The following is a 27566-nucleotide window of genomic DNA, read 5'->3' as shown; positions in this document are numbered from 1 at the left end:
AAATGAGAGTACCCCTAAACATTTATTTATTTTTAGAAAAAAAGCACTGGAGAGACCCCAGAGTAGAGTGGGTAAATGACTACTAGAGATAACAGATGTCAAAGAAATAGACAACTATCTGACTTTTAGAAGATATCTGAAGGCAGCCCTGTTTAAGGAAGCTTTTAATTGTATTTTAATATTTTGCTGGAAGCCGCCCAGAGTGGCTGGGGAAACCCAGCCAGATGGGCGGGCTATAAATTATTTATTTATTTATTATTACTACTATTATACACAAGAGCTTTGTGTGCATGTAATTTAAGAACACTTCTGCAGCAAAACACCCGCTGAGCTGACTGCAGCTGTCCCTGTCGCCATCTTTGTTACGCCAGAGAGGGTTTTGCTCAGAGCACTCTGGGAAACTGTACACAGTGCTGAAGCTGGAAAGGTCAAGCACTTGGTTCAGCAGCCTGCTATATGCCCATGAGAAACCGTTTTAAAAAGAGGAGCAGAAAGAAAAATGAATCCCTTCCTTATGCCACCTGCTTAGCAGAGCCTACAAAGGCGGCCCAGGAATTTGCAGCGCAATTCCCCTCTCCTTCCAGGAGGAATTGAGAAGGGAAAGGATTTATTTTTCTCTCAACAAACTTTTAAACTAAGTTTAATGATGGCAGGCACACTGAGGTCCTGCACTGTTGAATTTGGCTTAGCCACTCTTGACTAAACAGTGTGTCTGCTGCCACACAACGTTTAAAACAGTAGCAAAGGACCCCTCCCATTCCCTTTCCAACACCATCTGATAAGTTGTGGGGTGGGTGTGTTGAGAAAAAGTGGGGCAATCAGGGGAATGAGGTGAAAGCAGACCGCAGATGTGGAGGGACCAGGGTAACAGGCCTCTTCAGGGCAAATTGCCCTAGGCTCCTTGAAACCTAGCAATGCAATGGTCGCTGGTGGTTCATTCTCAGCACTAAATTCATTTGACCTGTATAAGTACACAAATCGCCTGCATCTTCTGCAATAATTCTCAAATTATAAACAATGTTCTCGAGAAAAACAGAAGGATTATTATGCAGAGCAAAATCAAAATGAGAAAGCGGTTTTTTTAAAAAGCGACAACAGCAACAACATCTTGCCACCCTCCAAAAAGGACTGTCGTCTCAGTAATATTTCAGAAGATGGAGCTACAAACAGAGATGAAAAGGTTCATCAACTCAGTGTGTGTGTGTGTTGGGGGGCGGGAATTATTGAAACCCTTATGTATAAATGAGGCTTGATTTTACAAATTGGATTCAATGTATTAACTCTTGAAGGAACCATTTTAGTCTCTCCAATTCCCTAATTCCCTACCGTTTCCTTAAATGAAATGTGAAGACACACAAAAAAACTACCAAAGCATACTTGCAGCTCCTATCCCTGCCTTTTAAAGGTTCTATCTTTGATAGTTTCTACTATAAGCAATATTACTATGGTAACCTAATGCTTTGGTGGGGAGGTGGTGGTTAAATATGAATAATTCTTTGTTGTTGTCGTTTAGTCGTGTCCGACTCCTTGTGACCCCATGGACCAGAGCATGCCAGGCACTCCTGTCTTCCACTGCCTCCCGCAGTTACAATTGCATATTTCAGCTACATATAAGATTTTATAAAACTTACTGAATTAATCCTCAAAGACAAAGTTTACCTTGCAAGAGGGTTTTCCAATTAGGAATAGTTGCAGAGAACTTAAATGATTCTCTCAAAGGAAATTATGATATATATATTTTTGGCCCTAACTACTGATTTCACACTTACAGCAGCAAAAATAAAATTATATATATATATATATATATATATATATATATATATATATATATATATATATATCCCTTAATGGTGTCTATGTAGGAGGCTTAGAGAAGTTCTAACAGTAATTGCTTCCATCGGCTTGAAATGTGAATAAAAAACCTACGTTGGCTGGACAACTCATTTATATTCAAGTGCCTCTTTCCCACTTTCACTTTTGCATTAACAGTAGCCAGACATTTATACATTTATAGCATGAGAGATGCTCAAAAACAATTCAAACCTCACAAGTGGAGACCAAAGCTCCCATTCTCTTCATGTATTTTTTAAAATGAGGTCCATCTCCCTCCCCATGGAGCTGAGAAAATTATAACAAGTTAACATCATCACATTTATTTTAGGAAACCCAATTATATTAAAATTAAGGACGAAATTTGATGATGTAGACTACAGCATAGTACCTTTGTGATAAAAAGCACTATAAAAGAGTGATACACTGTGTAAGTTGCACTCCTGCTTGGAAATATAAATCAAGCTATTTGGGAAAATGAGACATTAAAAGTATTAAACAGAACTCTACACAGCTAGATTCTGACTTAACATCAGGAAGAACTTTCTGATGCTGTGAGTTGTTCGACAGTGCAATGGACTCCCTCAGAAGGTGGTGACTCTCCTCCCTTGTAGATTTTTAAAGCAAAGGTTGGATGGCCACCTGCCATGGATGGTTTAGTTGAGATTCCTGCATTCCAACTCTACAATTCGACGATTCTATGAAATCAATGCAGTCAACGCATTAAACTGAACTCTGCATTTTAACAAAGGAGCCTACAGGACACAGAAATATGGTACTATTCCATACTTTGACTTACTAGCAAGGCACAAGAATCTGCTATCATCAGCATATAAAACACATTGTTCCAACCAGAAGGAGAGAGGAGACCAGCTAACAAAGGTCCCAGAGCAGCACCTAAAACACAGGACACATGGGTTAAAGCAATACAGTGCAAGAAGCAGCACATCTGACAGGCTGCATAATATTTTATACGTTCCTGAGATTTCAACATTGATAACATATTCGGAAGTGGCTTCTAGGTATGTCGCCACTGCTTCATGAAACCACAAATATTCCTCCTGAAATGGGAGAGGACAGAGGGCTCTTCCACACCTACTTTTGCTCTGCATTTCTAGACAGAGGTCTAGACTTTCCAGGTCTGACCACTTTTCTTTTTTGGCCCTCTGCTTTTCCTGCGAAAACCAGTTATTTACCGCTGAATCGAAGCAAATGGTCATCCGTGGAAAACCGGATTTGCCATTTGCTCTGATTAAATGGTAAAGATGGGTTTTTCTGGGGAAAGCGACAAAGCGGGGGGGACGGGACGCTCTGATGTGTTCCAGGAAAGTGCTTGGGTTTCCATTGAAAAATAACTGAGGGGTGATGGGCACAGATTTCCAGGTCTGCACCTACACTTAGAGTCATTCTACAACTAGACCCATCAACTGAACTTTTGTTCTTAAGACAGATATTTTGGGAGCGAAAGCTTACCTACTGAACCTGTTCCATCAATGATAGCTGTTACAGTGGAGAGTGCTTTTGCATTTCCCTTGAGACTTTTATGGGTACCCTTTAAAAACAAAATGTTCAAACCTTAATAATGTTAGCACAGATAGTAGCAATATTAACAATCATTTCTCATTTATACAGTTCTGCTTTTTTGAGCTCCTAGGACAAAGAGGTGGAATATAAATGAAATAGTCTTTGTTTCACAAAGCTGAATAGGTGGATCTGGGGGTGCTCAACCTATATCAATCAAAACTAGACATTACAACATTTTCTCTTAAATGCTTTTGCATTTGGGCCATTTCTGATGTTCCTCTATCTTGTAGCCCCACTACCACCACAGAGCAGCAAGCCAAAATTCTTACACACAGCTGTGTTGAGTAACTGTAGACTGGGGTACTTTTCCAATACTGGGAAACACTGGCTTGTGAGTGCTCCAGTTGGAGAACAGCCTTTACCAAAGGTGTCATGGGCTTTGAAGACACTCGAACTCAGGACGCAAGGTAGAAACGTGCTAAGAGGAAGGTACGCTTGGCAAATCCACACCGTGATCAACTCCCACCCGGAAACCAATGTCCCCACTGTGGAAGGACGTGTGGATCCAGAATTGGCCTCCACAGTCAACTATGGTAAAGGTAAAGGTAAAGGGACCCCTGACCATTAGGTCCAGTCGTGGCCAACTCGGGTTGTGGCGCTCATCTTGCTTTATTGGCTGAGGGAGCCGGCGTACAGCTTCCGGGTCATGTGGCCAGCATGACTAAGCCGCTTCTGGCGAACCAGAGCAGCGCACAGAAACGCCGTTTACCTTCCCACCGGAGCGGTACCTATTTATCTACTTGAACTTTGACGTGCTTTCGAACTGCTAGGTTGGCAGGAGCTGGGACCGAGCAACGGGAGCTCACCCAGATTCGAACCACCGAACTTCCGATCGGCAAGTCCTATGCTCTGTGGTTTAACCCACAGCACCACCCATGTCCCAGTCACCTATGGACTCATTGTTAAAACCGTGTTTATGGAAGACAATTTTACTTGGCTACGAGTGATCGGCAAAGAAAGAAGACTTTTCCAATATTTACATTAAAGGATAAATAAAACGTCTTTTCTGAACTCCTTAAAACCATATACTGGAACTTGCATTAGGTCAAGACAGGAGCCTTTCCTAGCTTCCTTCTTCTCAAATTGTTTCCTATTGGATTATACAGATACTGGATACACCACCATAAACCCAGTTGTAGATTAGTGAGGATCTTCTTCGAGGGGCCATTCAACCCACACACTTGAAGGCTAATGGAGAGAGGAAGCCATGCTGGCCTATGGATTCTGTCCTTCTCTAGAACATTGTGCCTCTTCCTTTCATGTGTCCCTGTTCTTACTAAAATGAAAATGACTAATATATTATGAGAACTAACCTGAACATTTAAGGCAGATACATACTCACCAAGTCAGCTGAGACAGCTGTTGTGATCAACGCATAAGGGCCATTTACAAGAGCGCCACTGATGAGCAGCATAACTTGAAATGAGATTAAACACAACAGATTTTCAGAATTTGTGCTCGCTCTAACAATACATGGAGGGTGAAAGATCTATTAATCAATGCACATTTATTTCAAACAGACGAGTTATGAAATTATAAACAGTGGAAGCTCTGTTTTCCAAAATACCTTATAAGGTAAAAAAAAATGGTCACGCAGTAATAAATAGCCAGTAGATTGTTCTTGGTGTATATTTGAAATGAAAGCATGGGAGAAGTTACGTAACAGAGGGGACTGGCATTCTTATCCTCATTTGACTTATTGGTAAAACTGAACTGACAAGCAGACATTTAACTTAACACAGCCTTGGAAATAAAGGATGAGAAGGCAAGAATAACAGAAAGAACTGGGGGCAAATAAGAGCAGAGTGTTGTGTTGTAGTCTGCATAAGACACACTGCTGCCATATCTGCCCTGCCTTGCCTTCTGCCACATTTATTTGCCGATTGCGAGGCAAATGATGGCAATCAGTCCTTGTACCTGTCTCTCCCACAGTGAGAACAAGCGCAGAACTCAATAATTTGCTGCTGCTGCTTACCTTAGTAGAACCAGTAGGCCTCCAAAGGCAAAAGAGAGGCACACAGTGAAATCCTATGCAAGTCTACCTGAGGTTAAGCCCCATTAGGTTCAGTGGGACCAGCTCACATGTACGTAAGTTGGCAGAGGATTGCAAGCAAAGGATGCTATCTGCAAGCCACTTGCTGCTGAGCTGTACTTCTGAGTCTGTCAGTCCTGAGCCTCAATGGCTAATTCCTATTCGCTACTAGTGACTACGCAACTCACAAACAGCAACACTGCAATGATATACTTACATATTAGACCCCTCCAAAGCAGTAATTACTATTTAGGGATACTAAGTAAAACTATCACTAAAAATTATCTGTACTACTTATTTCCAGTTCCAGACTGTCAGTCCCAAGTAAGGAAGTAGGAAATATATTTAAATGCAGTGGGGAAGAAAGAAATGGAAGTATATTTTGTCCGTTCGCCCCCCAGACATTCACACGATTACAATTGGTTTGCTAGAGCCCCTCTGTGTATGTGTTTTGAGACTACAGTAAGGAATTCATACACCGAAGACAACATGCGCTGATTCCACTATCTCCCATTAGCTTTTGCAAAAGGTAAGCTATTAGCAGAGAAGCAATTTAGGCTCCAGATCACTGATGTTGCTGTGACTGACATGCGAGATCGTGCTTCATGAGCTACACTGCTCTCACGAGCAGATGATTCTCGACTGGGGGGAAAACAACAACAACAAAACAGAACTGGTCTATAAATACCATTAGGAGTGACCATCTTAGACCTATGTTCAGTACTTATATTTTATAATATATTATGAAATACATTCCCAGATATATTTTTAATCATCCGAAATAGGTTAAAAAAATAACGCTAGAAAACAGAGAACTCACCTATGGTGGCCTCAAAGCCCATTTTACTGATTGCTGAAAATAAGTATAGCTAAAGTAGATATAAAATGACAGTTAGCTCAACTCATCATGAAACTTTAACTTTTCAATAAGAAGATCAGTTGTCTTTGCTGGGTATCAATAAATCTGCATTATTTTGCATTTTGGGACCTACTGGCATAGACAACAGGCCTGACAAAGCAACTATAGATCTCTGCTAATGTAGGAAGCAAGGTGAGTTCTAGGATTTTATAATAATTTTTACATTATTTAAGGCTAATCGTTCAAGGGGAAGAGAATCTTATGTTTCAGTGGGGAACAAAGTCACTTAAACAGTTTCAACAGCAGAACATTAAAAATCCACCCCTTCATCGCTAAACCAGCACCAGCTAGAAGACACGTCTAATTTTATCCCTGTAGTTGAGACAGCAGGCCGTACCGTGGGTGCTGCAATCAAAAGCATCATGCCACAAGTTGTAGCTCTTTTCTTCAGTCGGTCTGATATTATGCCTGCCAAAATTCCACCTGTGGAAAAAGATTAGGGCAACTGAATCTCTAAGTGAGAACATGTTTGCAACTACATTAGACACTACCCATAAAGGGCATCCTTTTGTTTTCTTAAAGAAGTGCCCTGCATATATTATTCATCAACAAAGCCAGTAGTACTATTGCCAATAATTTCTACAATGTAATTGATCAAAGTGGAATAAATAAGAAGGGCTCATCTAGCTCGGCATCCTGGTCTCACAGTGGTCAACCAGATACCCGTGGGAAACCCAAAAGCACAAATGCACAAAATGTCCATCTTCCCCCCTTCTTCTTCGTCTTCTTCTTCTTCTTTGTCTTGTCTTCTTCTTCTTCTTCTTTTAGAACACACTCCTGTGGCCCCTCAGAAAGTGTCCCAGGGACCTTAGGAAGTTTCAGGTCTCCTCCTCAGGGGATGAAGAAATATGTTTGAATCCGCAGGGGGAGATCCAACCTCGTAAGGCGCCTCCCAGCCACTGCAGAAAGCTTGACAGGCCTTGCTTTATCAAGAGGTATCAGTTTCTTCACTGAAGGAAACAGGATGCTAGACAAATCTTTGCAGGGCTCATGTATTCATATTTTTTTTAATTCTGTACTCTTTCATTGAGTAACCTTTTTGTTCTGAAGATTCCAGCTACCACTTTTATGCGGAATGCTCCCAAATCAATTTTCCCCATAGTCTCTTCGGTTTCAATCTCTACATGCCCACCATCATTTCCCACTGGAGCTCAGCACAGACATCCATGCAATAGTGACATCCAGACTAAGCTACCATAATGCACTCTACATGAGGCTGCCTTTTAAAGATGCTTCAGAAATTGATTGAAGCCCGGCACTCGAGTCTGAACTGAAAGTACTCCTGTTGATCTTTAAAGTCCCTATCAGGCAGGGTTCATCCTTAGACACTTTCAAGTGCATTTAAAACTCACCTTTTTTCATGGCTTGTTGCAATAGGTTGTGGTTTGGCTGGAGATTTGATAATCTTGTCTAATTCTGGAAGTTGCTTTATTTAGTACTATGTTATATTTTGCTGGAGTATTGTTGGTTTTGATAAACAATGGGTTCAGGTGATCAATATATTCTAAGCAGTGTTAATTGTATTTTTTTTTTGTCCATATGTTGATATAGTCTGTAAATTGCCTTGGGAAGAATGTTATTTTTGAAGGGCGGTAGATAAATTTGTTAAATTAAAACATTTCTTGCCAGTGTCTGAAATGGAGCACAGCAAAGATAATACTCTTGTTGATTCCTGACTGTTAATTTAAATAAGAAGGCAAGGCTCTCTTGGTGGTCTCTGCTCGGAATGAGGAGCACAAGGGCCAGTGAATAGGTTTTTTGATTGCTCTCCCCACTGAGATGTAATTTACTTTGACAGGGTACTTGTTTTGCACACTTCTTTCATAAGGCTTTAGAGGTAGAAATCTGTGATGGGTGAAGTCAGTTTTGAGTATGATGCTATTGCTATATGAGTTATGTAGGTATTTAGATGTGATTTGGTTAAAATATTGTATTAGATTTTGTTGTGCTCCACCTGCTACAAAAACCATCATCTGCTTAATATTTTCACTCTCTCAGCTCAGCAGCTCAGTTTGTCTGACCAGTTCCCACCACCTGCTTTTCTCCATAGCTCTTGCCTCTGTGTTTAAGAATATCAAGTCAATTCAGAAATATATAGATTCTGTGTGTGCAGTTTTAAAGTATCAAACACTAAGTTGCAAACTTACCAAAGATTCCTCCAACATCAAACAGTGTGGATAGATCGCCTGCTCGTTTAGCATCAATATGTTCTGTCGGTGAAGGAAATAAAAAAATACAGCAGGAATTGCTTAGATTTTTTTCAGGAGCCGCAAAACTGGCCAACTGCCCCCTATATGTGGGGGTCTTGTGTTCATGATGGAAGAAAGGCAAGATATAAGTTTAACAAGCTGGCAGGCGGCACTAAGAATTAAAGTTACATATTATAATGCGTACAAAATAGGTATCTGTTCCAAGTTACTCAGGGCAAACCCAGATGTGGTGTGGCAGATCCATGACTAGTGTTTTGTTTTGATAACTAGCAGCCCTATGGGGCAACTTTCAAGGCTGCAAAAATGGTGATCTGGAAATGGGTGCTTTACTCTTTCCCAGAGTAACTCACCAACTTCCAAAGCTGCTATTAGCAATTGCATGGTTGGAAGGGGGAGGATCTTGCTTGATTTTGCAAGGCATCTTTACTATACTCTGCAGAAGCAGCATTTTGCAAAGTTTAGTAATGATGCCTTGTGAAATCAAGCAGGACCACCCTCCCATTACATCAGCTGATAGGAGGACGCAATCATCATTAGCATTGATTTTGGGTACACAAGAGGTCTCTTTGGGTGAGTGAGAGACCCAATTACTTGTATTAACCTCCAATTATCACTGGGGGGTGGCTCCATTGGGAGGAAGCGCAGGATATAAATTATAATAAGAATAATATCCACCTTGATAATACTCTCCTCCCTTTTGTCAGCCATTACTTCCCATTGTGCTCTGGCTTCTGTCACGGTGTGCCACTGCGCCAGAAGTGGTTTAGTCATGCTGGCCACATGACCTGGAAAGCTGTCTTAGGATTAATGCTAGCTCACTTGGCCTGAAAAGCCAGATGAGCACAGCAACCCCATAGTCACCTTTGACTGGACTTTACCATCCAGGGGTCCTTTACCTTTTTTATTTACCTTACTTCGGAATACGTTTATCTTTATGTGGATCACATACACATGATTCTTTAAACACAGATACTTACCTACATTTGTGATGTACAATGGAAGCCAGAAAAGAAAAGTGTAGCTGACCAGTTTGGCAAATAACAGGCAGAGAGAGAATTCTACAACTCCCTACACAGAATGGAAGATAAAATAATTTTTAATTATTATTTTTTAAGCATACCAGTAGCATCAGCACTGAAATGGGGAGAGATGAGCAGGGGCAATTGATGCAGCTATTACCATATTGGCCTGGATATAAGCCATTCCGACAGTGAAAAGTGTCCTGGGCAAACAGCACCAGGAGCGCGTAGCCCCCATTCTCTCCCCCAAGGCTGGGAAGGGAGAGAGTGAGGAAAGGGAAAGGCCGCCGGCAACGCAGCATGGCTCCCCCCCCCCCCAGTATGCAGCCAGGAACAGCGAGGAATGGAGCAGCTTATATTCGGGTATTTCCCCCCCTTTTTTCTCCCCCCCCAATTTAAAAGGTGCAACTTATATTCAGGTGTGGCTTATATTCAGGCGAATTCTGTACAGTATTCATCATTGAGTTTCTTAGTCATTTTATACAAATTCTGTGGGGAGAGCATTCCACAGATGTGGAGCCACAGCTGGAAAAGCCGATTCTTGTGTAGCTGCCCTCCACATTTCCATTAGATGAGACACACATGAGCCCTTGCTGAAGACTGCGAGGCCCAGGCTGGTTCATGGTTCAGATATTGCACACAACCAGTGAGGGAAAAAGGTACCTCCTATTGATGCATTATGCTTTGTTTCCATGGCATGGCTACTGTCACTGGAGAAGCTGACATAGTAGAAGTTGTTACTATTACTTTCATCTTCTGAAAAATCTAAGGGCCAAGCCTCAGTCCAGATTTGAAGATGGCAACGTATACTCACAGGTATTCGCAAAGCTCCAGAAAAACTTATAGCAGACTTCCTGTTTTCAGTTTCCTCACAGCCTCCATTGTTATGATTCAGTGACTTGTTGCATTTCTCATTGTCAGGGAGCAGGCAGTGCTTCTCTGGATCCTACAAAAGACCCCATCAAGTTCAATGAAGGCAATAAACCAAGCCACTCATATATTAATGTACTGTTAATGTACTGAAATAATTTTGCATTTTAATAGGTTAATTGGAACCATAAACTACTTTTGAAACACCAATGGCTGAAGCAATTTAAACTTACTTATGGAATCATGTTACCTGCCGCAAGACCAGTTCTCATATGACATACCATTCAACTTGACAAAAATGCCATTATGTATGGATTTCTTCAAGCTTATGCCACATGGCCTTATTAGCTAGTACTTTCTTAGGGGAGGTCTTTCCCCATTCCAAGAGATGTTTTCTTAAAGGAGGAAACACACTAACTGGACATTAGGATATACCAGCTTCATATGGAAGTAGGTTGTTAGATTATGGGTTTTTGGTGAAGTAGTATCTAGGCAACATCTCATGTATTTGAAAGTATAGGGCAGCCTTTCTCAACCTGTGGGTCCCATCACCCCTAGCTAGCAAGGCCAGAGCTCAGGGATGATGGGAATGGTAGTCCAACAACATCTGGGGACCCACAGGTTGAGAACTGCTGGTGTAGGGTGATTAATAGGAAGACATGTAAGCACACCGTGAGCAAATCAGAATGAATGAAGGATGGATGCTCATTTTCATATAACCACCCACAAACAAATCAGAAAAAAATAAATCCCAATAAAGACTGGATGCAATCTGAGCACCCAATAAGCTTTGTGCCTGCAAATCAGGATGAATGCTGAACAAACAGGCCATTTGGAGGAGCCCTGAGTCTGTAGGAAGGAGTGGAAGACCTTGGCCAAGGATAGTTGCTACTGCTCACGTTATTATGAACTTCCTTGTCCAGGCTTTTGTGCATAGAATCTGTGTACCCTGTTCTCTGTGTGCAGAGAGCTAAATCATTATCCACATTTGGGTGGTGCTGTTAGTTTTAGAATCAATAAGATATTGCATAAGCCACTGGGCAATAAATTTTGCAAAAAGAACGATACTGCTAAACATACCTATTGCACTGCTAACTTCAAGCAAATAAATACATATTAATATGCCCTCCAACATCTCGCAGGCTAAGACAGGGCCACTCTTGCATACACAAAACTCATACTAATGAGAACTAATAGATCATTAGTTCTCATACTAATGATCTATTATTACTCCTTGCTGAAAGCTGCTGTCTACATGCTACTCAGCACACCCACATTTCTCTGCAATGCTTTCTAAACCTCATGTATTCGTAGTGTCCTCTGTTAAAACTTGAGAATGCATTGCTTAAGCTCACAATGAATTTGGTTCTAATTAAATAAAATAGCTGAAACTGAAACACATTCACTGAAATTAACTGTCAGGATATGCAGTTGCACAGGGCTGGAAGGGAAGCTTATGCACATGTGCATATATACTAACATTCTTTTAAAAATACATCTTCCAAACTTCCCAAAGGCAGAAGGGACAAAATAGAAACACTGATTTACCAAGGGCAGATAACAGAAGGTCACATCTGTCTCTCATAAACAGGGACAGTTGGAAAATATGTGATTAAGCAAATGTTGCTTCATGCAATCATCCCCCCCTCAAAGCATTAAGGTACTGTAATTTGCTTAAATATGAATTCATGCAAGCTTTGAAAAATCTAATTATGAAAGTATTTTTGATTTACCCAAGATAAGCTTGTTTTCTTAGCGCTTAATTCTGGTTTCTGAATGGTGTATCTATCTGGCCCATTCATGTAACTTTTTGAATTCTGAAAGATATTTTTATAAGCGATATTAAGAACAATCCTACTACAATCCCACTTGAAAGAAAACCTTATTAAAGTCAATGAGGCATCTAAATAAACATTAGATTTAGGCTTCAATCTTTTTTCTCTTTTAACTGCAATGACAACTGGAAAGCTTGGTAATACATAAACTCAGATACTTTCCCTTATACTGCACATGAGGCTAACATATTTAGCCCATTCATCCTGGCCCGTGTTTTTGTGTGTGTGTGTGTTTCATGAACACTTCCTTATTTTCCACCCCAGATTTTTTTGGGGGGAGGGGTTCACATAGGTTTATTACGGGAAAGTAGTGCTTTCAAGCCTTTGAGGTGTACAGAAGTCTTTCAAGCTGAAGGTTCAAGAAAAAGGGCTTTTCTCCTTTATGTACACCTACCATACCTAACACATTCTGGTTGAAAACTAGTATTGTGAAACTGGAAATGGAGAAAATGCAATTAATGAGGTCCCTAAAAGTCATTACTTACACTGGATGATGAACTTGTACAGTTTGCATCCCTAGGATCTGAAATAACACAACAGAAACACAGAAATTCATGGATATCTTCCAGGCGCTCATGGAAATGTTTATGGTTTGTTTTATAAAATGCTGCTAACACACAATATCTAAAAATGCATGATTATCATGAAAGCAGGCTTCTGACTGGATGCAAATTTTAGTAACTGCATTGTGTCAACTCCAAGTTACCCATAATCTTGGTTTGCAACCAAACCTGGAGGTGAGGATATAAGACTGCAGAATCACATACACATTCTTCTGCTCCATTCATCCACTTACCCGGCATGCACACTCAACCTCTTTTTTAAATGCAGCACAAGCTAGAGGATTTTTGTGTGTGTGTGGTGTATGAACAATATTGATCAATTACATTTATCGCAACCCAGAACTTGCTCAGTTTTGCATAAATTCATTTCAGAACAGGTACTTACGTTCAATAAGAAACAGGAAGCAGACAATCCCCATTAAAGCTATTATAACGCCAGGCACCACAAAGGACAAACCCCAGGAGGTAGACACCCAATAGCCAGCTATTAGGGACCCTAAAATATTCCCCACTGAAGTGTGCGAGTTCCATAATCCCATGATCAATCCTCTCCTATAATAAACAAAGGAAAATGGTCTCTTTTAGAACTTTTCATCAACATTAATTTTACCCAGGTGAGACATTAGTGCATTTAAGTTTTCAGTACTTGAAATACTTCGAGTTGGGGGGTGTCTGGGTAGATTTTGTGTTGGGTTCTGATGTGCTTTCCTATGTATGCAGGACTGGCCAAAGAATTTAGCCTGCCCAAGGTGAAGGACAAGATGGAAGCTCCTCATTCCCCATTCAGATGTTGTTGACCAGCATGGCAACTGAATTTTACTTTAGCACTGTTGTTGGGATAGCGTCCTCCACCACACCAGAGAGTAGCAGGCTAGGATAGAGGGTGCAGGGTAGGCTAGGTGGCACAACACAGCTGTGACCTCCAACATCTTGCCATCATTCATTCACCGCCCTGCCTGGCACCCGCTTGCTACCTGCTCAAACAAAAAACTGCAGTGCAGCAGAAGTAGCACCTGCATGAATCATGTGAGCAGAGCAGTGCCTGCTAGCATTTGTGGCCTATGCTGTCTGCCTCTCTGCCTGCTTGCTTAGAGAAGAGCATTTCCAAGCAGCGCTCCCCATGACATATTGGAAGAAGGCAAGTAGATGAGACCAGCCCAGGCCAGCAACAAGCAAGCAGCCAGAGAAACATCTGGGAGAAGTTGCTTCACTTTGTCTAGTCTCGGGGCTTGCTCTGGGCTACTCATCCCTGCAGTCCTGAAATGCAGGTTTCTTCAACTTGAAGTGCTCCCATTCAAATCCAAAGCAACAGACAGGAACAGGCACATGACCAGTATGTATGGCTGGCAAAACCTGTGAGTAGTCTTGAAGAATGGCATCCTTAATCTCCAAGACATTTCCTATATTCTCAGCTAAGTGCTTCAGTATCAAGTAGGTTGTGCCTCTAACATGCCTTTATGCCTATGTGTCAACAAAGACCCCATATACACTTCTCATGCTATCACTTTTCCCTCAGGAACTTCAAATCGCTTAATATGTCACTGTCTTTGATTACACCAACAAGAAATGTTAAACGGCACAACTTCACTGTAAAACATAGCTTTTAAAATCTGTGAGTTACTGAGTTATGAGGGAGACTATTTCACTTAGTTTGCAATGTGTCCAACCCCACCCAAGACAAACAGATTATAAAAGATTTACCTTCCTTTCCCAAACCAGTTGCCAATGCAGGTAACCACACTGGGCCAGCCAGTAGTTTGCACCAATCCATTAGCCATCTGAAATTTGAAAACTGTGCAATAGTTATCTTGAAACAACTGTTTTACCAGATAATGCAGTATGTCCAAGAAGCCAACATTAAAAATAATATTCAAAGTTGTGTTAAACATATCAGTCAAAGACCACAAAGCTTGCACAGCCTAGTCAATCCTCATTGTTATATATTCTTTGTTTCCTAGACAGCAATGTCAACTCTCCCCCCCCCCACTTGCCAGTCCCACTGATCGCAAGTGAATAATGACCATCCATTTATTCCCAAATGCTCTAGAGCATGGGCAGGCAAACTAAGGCCTGGGGGCCGGATCTGGCCCAATTGGCTTCTAAATCCAGTCCGCGGACAGTCTGGGAATCAGTGTGTTTTTACATGAGTAGAATGTGTCCTTTTATTTAAAATGCATCTCTGGGTTATTTGTGGGGCATAGGAATTTGTTCATTTTTTCCCCTTCAAAATATAGCCTGGCTCCCACACAAGGTCTGCAGAACAGTGGACCGGCCCCCTGCTGAAAAATTTTGCTGACTCCTGCTCTAGAGCACTGTTCCCCAACCTGTTGTTCTCCAGATGTTTTGGAAGGCAACTTCCATCAGCTCTAGCCAGCATAGACAATGGTGAGTTGCTGGGAGTTGCAGTTTAACACACCTAGAGGGTGCCAGATTGGGAAAGGCTCCTCTAGAGCAGCTTCCACAGCTTGTGTGCCAGCATGAAAGAGAAGTCATAGACTTCCTAACAGTTCAACACTTAGTGATTTCCCTTGCCAACACATTTTTGTTAAGTTGTGGGTGAGCATATCAGATGACACAACAATTCTTCAAACAGCTCTTGTTTATTCACAGGCCAGAACTGAACTGAACTGAAGGGTTCAGCCAGCCTGCTTATATAGAGCTCCACTACAACGCAGCAGTAACTACTGAACATCACTTTCAATCCCTTATTTGCATATGTGAACCTGAGTGAAAATTATCTACAGTATCCCCCTGCTGGCCCAGGGTGAGAACTTCAGTACATAACAATTTTAAAGTTCCTGATTGTGCATTGGCAGCTGCATTTCTACTAGGCCCACACCTGATGTCTCAACTAACATCACATGTGAGGCAGGTGGGCATGGATTAGGGAAGACAACTTCACAGGCCAAATCTGAACCCCTAGTAGGTCAAGACTGGCCTGCAGGCCAAAGGTTCCTCAACCCAATCCTTTGGAACAGGAGGTGCTATGGAAAGGTTGTCATAGGAAACTAAGTGGATTTTGAGGCAGTTCCAGAAAGGCAGTTATTTTTTTCTTTTTTGTCATGTCTGAAAATTCCAGGTGAGAAAAGAAACACAGGTGTGCCTACCTGAGCCACAATGTAGAACCACAGGCTGTGTATATTATAGAAGTAACCAAATCCAAACATGGCAGTGAAGAGTCCGCTGGCAAACATCCCTCCAGTGAGATAATACCGGATAGGCAAACGTTCACCTATTATGCCACTTTGAATTCAGGCAAAATAAAAAGGGATTGATTTCTGAAGCATGCTGAGCATATATAAGCCTTAAAATTCGAAGATATTACATGGGCATTTGCTAAGTAAGCTATGGTTAAAATACAGAAAATGCAAAGTTTACCAATAACATTGTAGTAGCACTATAAGAAAAAGAACAATTTGAGAAACTTTACAAAGTTGCGTTATCGTAAGTTGTTTGTATTCAGTTTTCATATTTCAAGCCAAACCTTTTGGTTTGTATTCAGTAACAAGAATCAAAGTCATGAGCTGATAGTGCTCATCTGAAATCACGATCGATTCTTCTCAGCCACAGTAAGGACAGGATTTGAATTTGTTCCTTTTTAAGCAGCTTTGGTGAGCTACTGTAGTAGGGAATATTCTGTACTCTAGAATCTACATTCCTAAAGCCTAGGGCACACAGTCTCCTAAATTTTAGTCTTTTCAATAATTCCTTCCTCCGCTCCTCAAAAGCTTGTAAGCAACTGAGCACAGTAGAAGATCAGAGATTAAGCAATCATATATTTACAACTTGAAAGCATGAAAAAGGATTTTTAAAAGAGTAAAAGAATTTTACCTCAGATACATCCCAACTGCATAAGCACATAGGAATGAATAATCCAGGGCTCCCAACAACTGTTTGTAGTTGCTCTTATCTAGGAACACGTTTGTTAAAGTTCATGAGATGGAATTTTTAAGGCACAAATAGCCATTAAAAAGTCTGAACAATACATATTCAGTCTCTTTGCAACTTCAAAGAGGGATTCTAGCAGGTTAAAACAATAGTTTGCTCCCTAAGCAAATTCTGCTTAATCAAATTATATACCTGCACAGTTTGTACCATTCATGAATAAATTGATCAGCTTGATATAACGGGCATTAATTATAGGCTCCAGAATTATACCAGGCCTTTAAAAAGTGGAACATCTTGCACAGCACAAGATTTATTTTCACAGGTGAAGTTTCAAACATGCCTGAGTCTCCCACTAGCACTGTATAACAAAGTCTGGGCATTCTCTTCCCCCTATTGCCAGCCACCCTGCCACACAAACCAGTTCCTATGTGCAGGAGTGCGCAGAACTGTGAGGAATTGCAGAACAAAACAATACAATTTCCCCTTTAGATTATATTCCAGTTTATGGTGTGGGGGGGATAGACTACTTACCAAATGGCTCCCAACCACAGCGTGACTCATTAGCAATTTTTTTAACAGGCTGAATCTGGATGGCATATTCTTTGTAGGCGTTATGCTCAATAACTTGTGGAGTATTACAGTGCTTATGTAGTTCTCCCTAAATTAAAGTAATACAATTAATCTAACAGAACACCTCATTGCATAGAACCAAATAAACTATTTTTACTTTACCAATATTTCAAATCAGGGCCAGCCCACCCACGAGGCAAGTTGAGGCTGATGCCTCAGACGGCAGATCTGGGCCCAAGGAACATACTGCTTACTGCCGCCGCCACCTCCTCTGTGCTTCCATGTGTTCTCCCTGCTGTGCCCATGGGGTGCAGAGGTGCAGGTGAGGGCACAGGCAGAGCAGCTGCACAGGCCCAGAACTGTGAGGGGCTGTATTGGAGTGTTTTGCCTCCAGCAGTAAAACATCCTGGGCTGGCCCTGTTCAAAATAGGTTTTGCTGTTTAGAAACATTTACCAGTCAAAAGGCTTTCTTTCCACCTTACAAAAGGTTTGAATAATAACCTCAATGAAATCCAGCTTTGCAAGCTTTTTTTTTAAAAAAAGAAAATTTAGTTATGTCAAGAGACTGCAAATTTCCATGAGGCCTCATCCTTCTTATGGATAAGCAATAAGAGACAAAATTTGACAGAGTGACTCAATCACTTGCATGCCTCGAGTCAGTTTTCCATACAGTAAAGAGTGGGACTAGTAACAGAAATCAAATATAGGCAGAAAGTTGTCAACATAAGCAGATTTTAAATAGAACAACAGAACCATGCTAAGCTCCAGTCAGGAGCAGTGAGGCAGTGTGGCTTGGCCTCTGTATCCAAAGGTGGAGAGGGAAGCTATTTCATTCTTTTTCCTGTAACAGTTCCAGTCTAGCTGGAATGGTTTTGTTTTGGATCCAGAAGATCCATGGCAGCCCTGCTCCACTGCCTTGAAGAAATGTGATACAGGTATATTTCAAAGGTTGAAATTATGTATTATTTTAATAGTCTAGGCTATTGTGATGGGATGGTGAGCTGCTTGTGCGTAAAATCCTAGTCCCTCAGAGTTTGGCTAAGTCCACAAACCTCTGTCTCTGACGGAGCTTCTTAAGCATGGCTCCATCAGTCGCTCGTTGAATCGGACAGTGGGCGTTTACGGAACTTCTTCCAGCATAAAAGCTCCTTAACGGAAACGCGTCTTCTGGACTCTCGGCGTGACAGTTTCCGGCGAGGAGTGGGTGTCCCTACAGGAGGTCCTGAAACCTCCCCACTGTTCTCGCTTGAAGTGTCTCTGAGCCCTCCCTCCGACTCACTTTCCCTTGGAACTCCACTTCTCCCCCTGCTGGTACCCTCCTCAGCTGAATGGTCTCTCTCACCCTCCGTGAGCCCCTTCACCTCCTGCGTCTCAGATGGCAGTTCCCTGACAGCTATATATAATTAGATATTGCTGTCCAGGAACACTATAACTGCCATGTTGGAGGTTTGGTTGTATGAGTGTTCCTGTAGAGCATTATCTGATTGCTTAACAAGTCTGCAGAAATGATATATTAGAGCAGGGGTTGTCAACACAGTGCACTCCAGATGTAGCTGAACTACAACTCTCACAGTATTTTTTCACTGGTGACACTGGCTGGGGCTGATGGGAATTAGGAGTCAAACAGCATCTGGAGGGCACGGTATACTTATTCTTGATCCATTCATTTTGTTCCTAGTTAACATGCACAGTTCTGGATGGACGAGGACCGACTGCAGAAACATGCTTGTGTGGTAGTGGTTAGAATATTAGACTAGAATCAGGGAAAATCAGGTTCAGATCCCCACTCTGACAGGAAGCTCATTGGCTGACCTTGAGCCAATAGCACTCTCTCAGTGCAAGCTACCAGGGGTAGGGGGTGGTAAGGATAAAATGATGAAGGGGCTTGAAAAAACTATGTATACCATCCTGAGCTCCTTGGCAAAAGTGAGAGTGTAAACAGCAAAATAATAAAACAGAGAGATTGTGAATTAGCTAGGACAGAGAAAGCGAAAGATGGGTAAAGATGAGACACAAATTGGATCCCAATAGAATTGGTTGCCATGGATTGAAATGTTGAGCCTTAGCAACATGATTATGGTCTGGGTAGGAATTTGATTGCCTGCTTTGAACATGAGGAGACAGTCTGGCAAAATCTGAAGATTGAGTACATACTTATTTTCAATTTCACAGCACTATAAATGACACTTTTGATTTGCCTTTGTACACATAGCTTTTGTATATTTTCACAGATCATGGGCATCTTGACAATGAGACACCTACTTATAGTACACACAGTACAGAAGCCCTTGTACCTACGGGACCGCCTCTCCTGGTATGCCCCACAGAGAAACTTACGGTCTTCAAATAAAAACATCTTGAAGGTCCCAGGCCACAGAGAAGTTAGGCTGGCCTCAACTAGAGCCAGGGCTTTTTCGGCTGTGGCTCCGACCTGGTGGAACACTCTGTCACAAGAGACTAGGGCCCCGCGGGACTTGACATCTTTCCGCAGGGCCTGCAAGACAGAGCTGTTCCGCCAGGCCTTTGGCCAGGGCACAGCCTGACTCCCTCCCTCGGCAATCTTCGCGGAGCTCTGGCCCAATGGTGGCCAGTGGCTTGAATTTAATTAATTTTATAATGAATGATTTTAGAGTGTTGTTTGTGTTGTACTTTTGTATTGTTTTATTGTTGTTAGCCGCCCTGAGCCCGGCTTCGGCTGGGGAGGGCGGGATATAAATAAAATTTATTATTATTATTATTATTATTATTATTATTATTATTATTATTATTATAGAACTGGATGTTCCATATGGGCTCTCAATCACTATGAACATTTTAATGTCTTTTTATTACTGTACAGCATGTCACATTTTATTGCTGTAATGTAACGCATATGGTAACAACACTTTTATGTAGCTTTAAAATGTACTTCCTTGTGTGATGTCAGATATGTTAGAAAGACATTTCCTTGTTACTTACCTTAACTATACTGATTGGTTTCCTTGATAAGTGGAAACTAGCATACAGCATAAAAGTCAGGACAAATGTGAGAGCCCTGTACCTGTGAACAGAACAAACATTTATAATTCCATGATTTGCAGCTATACACTTGCAATCCTTTTAGGCTGTTCCATTGTTATATCCAGTTTCTCTTATTTATTTCCAATATTTACACTGACGTAGAAGCTAAATCAAACAAGAGTGAAAGGTTAACTACAATAGGTTAAGCAATTTCCGTTTTCATTGCACAATGCTCTAACCATGCCAAAAAACAAACAAACAAAAAAAGTACTGAGATGAACAGTTGTGGTGCCTTTTTATCTTTTCCAGAAAATGTTAATTATTATTAATGAGGTTGGGGTGATGGGGTGGGATGACTGGGGCTGGGGTGGTAGGGTGATCTTTCAAAGCTACTACACGGACACATCTCCCACTCCCAGCAGTTAATTCCTGGCAAATGTCAGACACAACTGAGATCAAGCCCAGAGGTTGTGCCAAGAGGCAGCCACCAACGCTGCTGTGGCTGGTTGAGTCAGAGCAGCTCCCAGGAATCGGTGGCAATTGCTGCATAGCAGTTCTGGGAGGCGTGATAGCCAGATGATAAGCACGGCTGCCAGCTCTTCAATCTGCTTCTGTAGCTTTCACCTTTCACAGAAGCTTGATGACCAGAACGTAAGTGTTGTCACCTGCCAAACTCCATGCTGTGGAAAGCTTCACCTGGCTTTTTTTTGCACATCATGGTATTGTTAAAGGTGTAAGAGAAGGCCAATTTCTTTCTGGTCAGATGACAACCCTAACCCTAAGTATACCTGGGTTCAAGGAGCAAGAGGGGGGCTTGTCAAAGTGGAAACGTGTCCCATAGTTATACTGCAATATTAGTTAGAAATAAGTGTGTGTGTGTGTGTGTGTGAATATCTCTCTCTCTCTCTCTCTCTCTTTATATATATATACACACCCACACCCGCATAAACACACCCACACACCAAATTGGAACTTCACAATTCAGTTTAAAGGAGGACCTTTCTCTTCCCAAACACAATACAAAGCACAGGTATCCTTTTCAATTTTTCAAGCATAATGGTACAGAGGTACCTCGGAAGTCGAACGGAATCCATTCCGGAAGTCTGTTCGACTTCCAAAACATTTGGAAACCAAGGCGCGGCTTCCGACTGGCTGCAGGAAGCTCTTGCAGCCAATTCGAAGCCGCGTCGGACATTCGGGTTCCAAAGAACATTTGCAAACTGGAACATTCACTTCCGGGTTTGAGGCATTCGGGAACCAAAACATTCGAGTTGCAAGGTGTACATCAACCAAGGTACGACTGTAGTGATGATTATAATGTAAAGTCTATACAGAAATACACCTTTAAGCAAAATGCATCACTGTTCATTCTTATTAGAACTTAATATTTGAATTGAGATTTATTTAAGAGGAAGTCAAAGCCTGACCAGGCCAAAGCAATAGACTATAACTTACCACTGGTCTCTTGTAAATAAAGTGAACAAGCGAATCCCAGGTGGAAGTTCAGCCATTTACTTGAGTATCAATTTCAGATATTAATTATTCAGGTGCTTCAGGTATTGGTTCCAGGTTTTCAACAGAACCAACTGTCACATTGATTAATGTCCTTTACATTTCTCCTTTGGTGTCACTGACCATCACTATGAGTGGCTGATTCTTCTTCCTGGTACATATTTTTATAAGAAAAGTGTTACTATGAATAACCACACCCTAGGCGAACCCCAACATCTCTCACCACCAAAGGAACACAAGCGAACAGCAAAGAACCTGCACAAACGCTGACACCAAACCCTACATATAGTAAGTAAAATAGAAACATCTCCACCTGACCCCATCTCCCCCGCACCTCTTTCCCCCTTTTCTTCCTAATGTCTCAGCAAATGAAACTGTTTTGTAAAAATGTTACATGGGGAAACAAATACAAGAGAGAGACACTGCAAACAGTTTTGTAAATCAAGAAAATCTTTAATAAAAAAAGAAACAGACCAGAAAAGAAAAGTGTTACTGATCATGCTACAACAATATTTCTCAGCTATGGTAGTTATGAGAAGAGAACAAAAAAAAAAAGCAAATTTGAAAGCAATAATTTTAATGCAAAGCATTTTTTACTATTTTCATGCTAATATAAGAAATAAAGAAAACAGAGGGAAATAAAAACATGATTTGAAATAGATGACCGTCAGAAACAAAGATCACCCCAGTATTAAAATCTATACAGGGTGTATGTTCCTGAAGCTGGACCTTTAGATCAAACTGCACCACCCTATAAAGCACTGAGAAGGGTTGCAAACCAAGCAACGGAGTTTCTGCAGGATTAGAGTTTAGAAACAATTTTTAATTTTTATTCTGTTGTTGCTGAGGTCTCCAAAACCGTCTTCCAGGAGGAAGAAATACCAAGGTAAAACTAAGTTGTTCAGTAGCACCTGGTATTCCTTCAAATATCTGTTTACATGTAGTAGCGCTTGAAGATTAAGACCATGCTAGGCTGCACTTTACAGATCTAGTTGCCTTAGAGGCAAAATGCCATAAACTCTGCTATATGGAATTCTTTACAAGAGACAGAAGGGCAAACAAAGCAAAAGTCAAGTGAAGAACAGTTTCTCTCTCACAATAGCCTGTAAGTAAATTCTAAGCAAGTTGATAGTCTACACTGCAGGGCATGTATGTAAACAGCCTCACTGCTTCTGCCTTCAGGTTAGCACCTCTTACCAAACTGAATCCAGGAGTTTGGATTTGCAAACACCAAGATCAACTAAACACATCTGAAAAAGTGCCTTTTGTTTTCATCTCAGCTCTTCAGGAGGATCAAGCTGGTGAAGTGATTGTATCATATCTGAAGAATAGTACTGCAGATGCATGCAAATAAATGTGCAAGACATGGGGAAATAGTGCCATCGATGATTGGACCTGTTAAGCTCAGTTGTGTAACCAAGATTCTTTAGAAAAATATCTTGAATATTCTACATGTATGGTCATCTGTCATAAGACACAACTATGCAAACTTGTTTAGGAACAAATCCATTGCCCTCAAGCTTCTTCTGGGCTATGACTCCTGGCAAGGGAGTGTTCTCTGGGTGATTTCCCCATGAATACAACTTCCACCTGCAGTACACCAATAGGTGGAAGTGAAATCTTTTGGCCCTGCTTGAAATACTTTTGCACCTAAAATGGCACCTCCCATGACAAAAGACTAACATTAAATGACAGTTTGGTGCTCTTTAATGGAACCCCAAAGGGCTCAGTGATACAGCAACTGTCCCTGGTTCCATCCCACATCTCCAAGTAGGTCTGGGAAAGTCCCCTGCCTGGAATCCTGAAAAGCCACTGCTAGTCCATGTCGATACATACTGACCTAGATGGACTAATGATCTGACTCACTACAAGACAATTTCCTGTGTTCACTTCACTAAAGTGGCTTGCTTATTTATTTAAAAGACTATACTGTACATAGAACACTTTGACCATATTGGGACACTTAACCTAATAATATAGAGGGGAAACCACAAATATATACAACAGTAATAAAAGCAGTCATAACACCAGATTTTAAAGGATTGAGAGGGGCGGGGAAGGTTGGGGTTGGGGTTTTGTTGTTTGCCAAGAAGGCAAGTGAAGTTCCTGGGGAGGGGTTCTACAGAAGCTTACACCCACCCACCCTTCCTTTTAATCAAACTTAATGGGCAAAATGAGCTAAAGAGCATCACCATGGGATTCTATGCCTGTGTCTACTCAAAAGCAAGTCCCACGAAACTACATGGGATTTATTCCAACATTGCAGGGGGTTGGAGTCCAGCCGTTGGACTAGATCACTATCGGGGTTCCTTCCAACCCTACAATTCTGCGATTCTCTTCCTAGGTTATAAGGGGGGACAGGCTTGCAGCCGGAGAGGCTAATGGCATTAAGTTATCTGGAGTCTGTGCCCTAAAAGAGTGCGCGCGCGTGTGCGACAGTGACGACACAAAGCAAGCGAGCCCAAACGCGCTCGCGCGCCCCAGCCTCCTCCTCGTCGCCCCCGCATTGATGTCCATCAAAGGGGAACTCCGTTTCCAGGCGTCTCCAGCAGTGGCAGGTGCAGCGCTGACAGAGCTGCCTCCCCCTCAGGGCTCAGGCAGAAAGGAGCTGCCTCCTAGCCGAACGCGCCCCCGCCCCAAAGCTCCCGCCTTCCCCCTGCCCGCATTGTTCCCTCTCGGAGGGTCCCACCTGAAGGGACGACGACGACGACCGTCTCCTCACCTCTACAGCTCCCTGGCGCTCGGAGGCGGAGGCACCGTTTCCTGGCAGCCTCGGCAGCCACTTCCTGGTCGAGGCGCCGCTCCCGGGCGCGGTCTCGCTTCATTCAAGCCGAGCCAGTTCTGGTGCGCTGCTGCTACAAATAGTGACAGGAGAACCTGCTCTGCTCGCCGCCAGGGCCGCCTCCCTCTCGCTCTGACGGCAGCAGCTGAGAAAGAAAGGCGCTCCCAGGCAGGGCCCGAGGCGGCAGGGCTCAAAACTGCCGCCAGAGAGAGAATCCGGCTTCCTGATCATAACACCGTATATGCCTCTTCGTCTTCGCCACACCACCAGGGAACTGGTCTTGCGAGGGAAGCTCATAGCCATGCCATTTTCTTTTAAAGAGATTGCTGGCTGCGTCGACTTGGCAGCTGCCCGGCAGGCAGAAACCCAACAGGGGCAGCTTTCCAAACCACGCCAGTTAAAATGTCTGCCACGAAGCTTATGTCTGCAAAACAGACGGCAACCTTAGTTATGCATATTATGCCCACTCACTTCAAAACTTCCCTATCAGCTTGCAAATGCAGGACATCTCTGAGGTGCCTACGGCAGTGACAACTGAAAAGATCGTTTTCCTGAACACATACAATCTTTTTCTCTTGCTGCTAACAAAGTCAACCCAAATATATATGAGATTGCATCAGTGACTTTTAAATCTTCTAAGCCGAGTATGCGCAAGGACTGAAGCTCAGTGTTCCTGTAAGTTTCTTTTTAGCTCATAAGCTAAAAATACTAGCTTACTGCTGCTGTTGTTATTGATACAGTGCTCCCAGAATACATACTGTTTTTACAGTGTAAGTATAAACAGGACAGAGAACAAGAACCCAACTGTACGCATGTTTACTCAGAAATAAGTCCTGTTTAGTTAAATGGGCATTACTTCCTAGTATGCATAAGAATGCAGCCTAAAGCTGTAATCATGCACAAATTACCTTGGAGTTGTACTAAGAAGTATAGAGGGGCTTCTGTGTAGATATGTATCAGATTGAATCCTAGAACATAAATAGTATTTATGGTCCATGAATAAACAAGCAAGCAAACTGGCTTCAAGTTACAAGAAAGGAGATTCCAATTTCCAACTAAACATTGGGAAGAACTTTCTAACAGTCAGAGCTGTTCAGCAGTGAAATGGACTCCTTCAGGAGGTTCTGGACTCTTGTTCCTTGCAGGTTTTTAAGCAGAGGCTGGATGGCCATCTGTCATAGATGCTTTAGTTGAGATTCCTGCATTCCAGGGGGTTGGATTAGATGACCCCCATGGACACTCCAATTTGGATTCGATGAAACTGAAGACTAAAATCCTATGCACACTTAATGGGGTGTAAGTATCACTAAATGCAGTGGGATTCACTAACAGCAAATATAAGAAGGTTTGTGCCTGAGGCTACGTGCACACATTTTATTCTTGAAACACATTTTTGTTTTTTCTACATAGTTCACACAAACAATATAGTTCTCTTGCACATCTTTTTGCTCCTGAAAAGTGCTTTTTGATTCAGCACTAAAGAGCAGATTTTCTGGGGGGAAGCAGCAGGGCAACGGCAAAACCACTTGGACCAGTGCCTAGAAAGCACAGTACAAGCAGAAAACCACTCTCGCCTATACTTTCTAGGCACAGGACAAACTGAAGTATGGACAAGCCATTAATGCATTCCACATTCACTATGAAGTGCTGACTTGGTGGTGTGATCATTCCAGAAATCAGCTCACGTTGAACAGTATACTGTGTGATGAAGCAGGGGCCAGAGGCATACCCATAAAGGAGAGGTGCTTCATGCATATATTAAACTATACATATGTTAAACTATGTTCCTGTGGTTCTGATTAGATTATGTTGGCTAGTGATTACACATTGTTCATTTTAAGTTTTGTCTAATATACACTTTATCCAAGATACATTAAGGAGCCCTTATATATCCAACAGCACAATTCCGTTGTTTTAGAATAGGACTTACTCTCAGCTGAGTGTGGGTTGGGGCCATAGCTGTCAACTTTTCCCTTTTCTTGCGAGGAATAAGGGAATTTCCCTTAAAAAAAGGGAAAAGTTGACAGCCATGGTTGGGGCTGGTAGTGCACCAAAACAACTGCAGGGGAACCAGAGTGAGTGAGGAAGGTTGTTATACAGGACTGCAGCAAAAAACCCCCACTGTATTCCCCTTCTCCCTTTCAGAGCTAAAATATGTATTTCTGAAATAATTAAGTCTTCCATGTAGTTGCATGTGCTGGCGGTACTAAAGTGTTCTGCAATTTCCTGTAACTGCTCTCATGACTCTGCTAAATTTATATTTTCCCAAGTTGCTGCTTCTAAAAGCATAAGAAACCTGTTCTAACGTCTTTTCCAATGTTGCTTTTAAATGGTTAGCTGCACATCAGAGTCACGTTTGTTTTACTTTTGACTTAACTGTTTAGGGTTGTTTTGAATACATAAGTACAAATACATCAAAGGTAAAACTGGAGTATTTTTAGAACTGGCTCTACATGAAATCAAATTAATTAACATCAACATATGAAGTACCACTTTTGGATTTCAACAAGACAGCTCTCACTTTAAAACTGAAATTTTAAAAGCTGCATATACCACTTGCTTGACCAGGATGACACATTCTAATGTCAATGCTAGTATCCACTCAAAGAGAAGGGCGTGTGCTGACCTGTTTCCCCAAACAGACCATTATTATGCACCATGAAGTGACTGGAATGCCATGGCCTACATCCCGAACAGCAAAACTATGCTAAATTGTATTGCTACCTCTTGTGAAAGAAGCAGCATCCCCTGATAAATCCTTTCCAAAGGCAGTAGCATCAACACACATCCCACATCTTCTGGAAGCGTGGGTGGCACTCCAGACGCCTTGGACTATAACTCTGTCCAGCCCGGCTCGCACGGGCAGACGTCGTCCCTCCTGCGCAGCGCCGGGGCTTCCCTGGCCAATCGGGAGAGAGTGCGAGGCACGGTTGCTATTAGCGACCGCGCGCT

General features: G+C 42.1%; 1 protein-coding gene across 4 annotated transcripts in view; it reads right to left on the bottom strand.

Annotated features, from left to right (window-relative positions):
* The window catches only part of SLC37A1 (solute carrier family 37 member 1), a 31706-nt gene extending 4213 nt beyond the window's left edge, over positions 1 to 27493 (bottom strand). Inside the window, exons 1-18 of one of the 4 annotated variants that reach the window (XM_053386802.1) lie at positions 27339 to 27493; positions 21776 to 21983; positions 20279 to 20360; positions 17282 to 17408; positions 16694 to 16772; positions 15970 to 16105; positions 14564 to 14640; positions 13248 to 13414; positions 12785 to 12822; positions 12198 to 12281; positions 10409 to 10540; positions 9553 to 9643; positions 8513 to 8575; positions 6703 to 6788; positions 6267 to 6315; positions 4757 to 4830; positions 3304 to 3382; positions 2630 to 2727 (exon numbers count right to left, since the gene is read on the bottom strand). In XM_053386802.1, the coding sequence (XP_053242777.1) occupies positions 2630 to 2727; positions 3304 to 3382; positions 4757 to 4830; positions 6267 to 6315; positions 6703 to 6788; positions 8513 to 8575; positions 9553 to 9643; positions 10409 to 10540; positions 12198 to 12281; positions 12785 to 12822; positions 13248 to 13414; positions 14564 to 14640; positions 15970 to 16105; positions 16694 to 16772; positions 17282 to 17408; positions 20279 to 20360; positions 21776 to 21831 (1518 nt within the window). In that variant the 5' untranslated portion in view covers positions 21832 to 21983; positions 27339 to 27493. Of the gene's footprint in view, positions 1 to 2629; positions 2728 to 3303; positions 3383 to 4756; positions 4831 to 6266; positions 6316 to 6702; positions 6789 to 8512; positions 8576 to 9552; positions 9644 to 10408; positions 10541 to 12197; positions 12282 to 12784; positions 12823 to 13247; positions 13415 to 14563; positions 14641 to 15969; positions 16106 to 16693; positions 16773 to 17281; positions 17409 to 20278; positions 20361 to 21775; positions 21984 to 24521; positions 24859 to 27338 lie in introns of those variants that run through there. The other 3 variants (XM_053386800.1, XM_053386801.1, XM_053386803.1) reach the window with 3 other exon arrangements.
* Positions 27494 to 27566: the final 73 nt, after the last annotated feature.

The sequence above is a fragment of the Podarcis raffonei genome, chromosome 4 (assembly GCF_027172205.1).
Source record: "Podarcis raffonei isolate rPodRaf1 chromosome 4, rPodRaf1.pri, whole genome shotgun sequence".
NCBI classification, from domain to species: domain Eukaryota; kingdom Metazoa; phylum Chordata; class Lepidosauria; order Squamata; family Lacertidae; genus Podarcis; species Podarcis raffonei.
The sequence above is the reverse complement of the archived record's forward strand: the minus strand, read 5'-3'. Positions and strand labels throughout refer to the sequence as shown.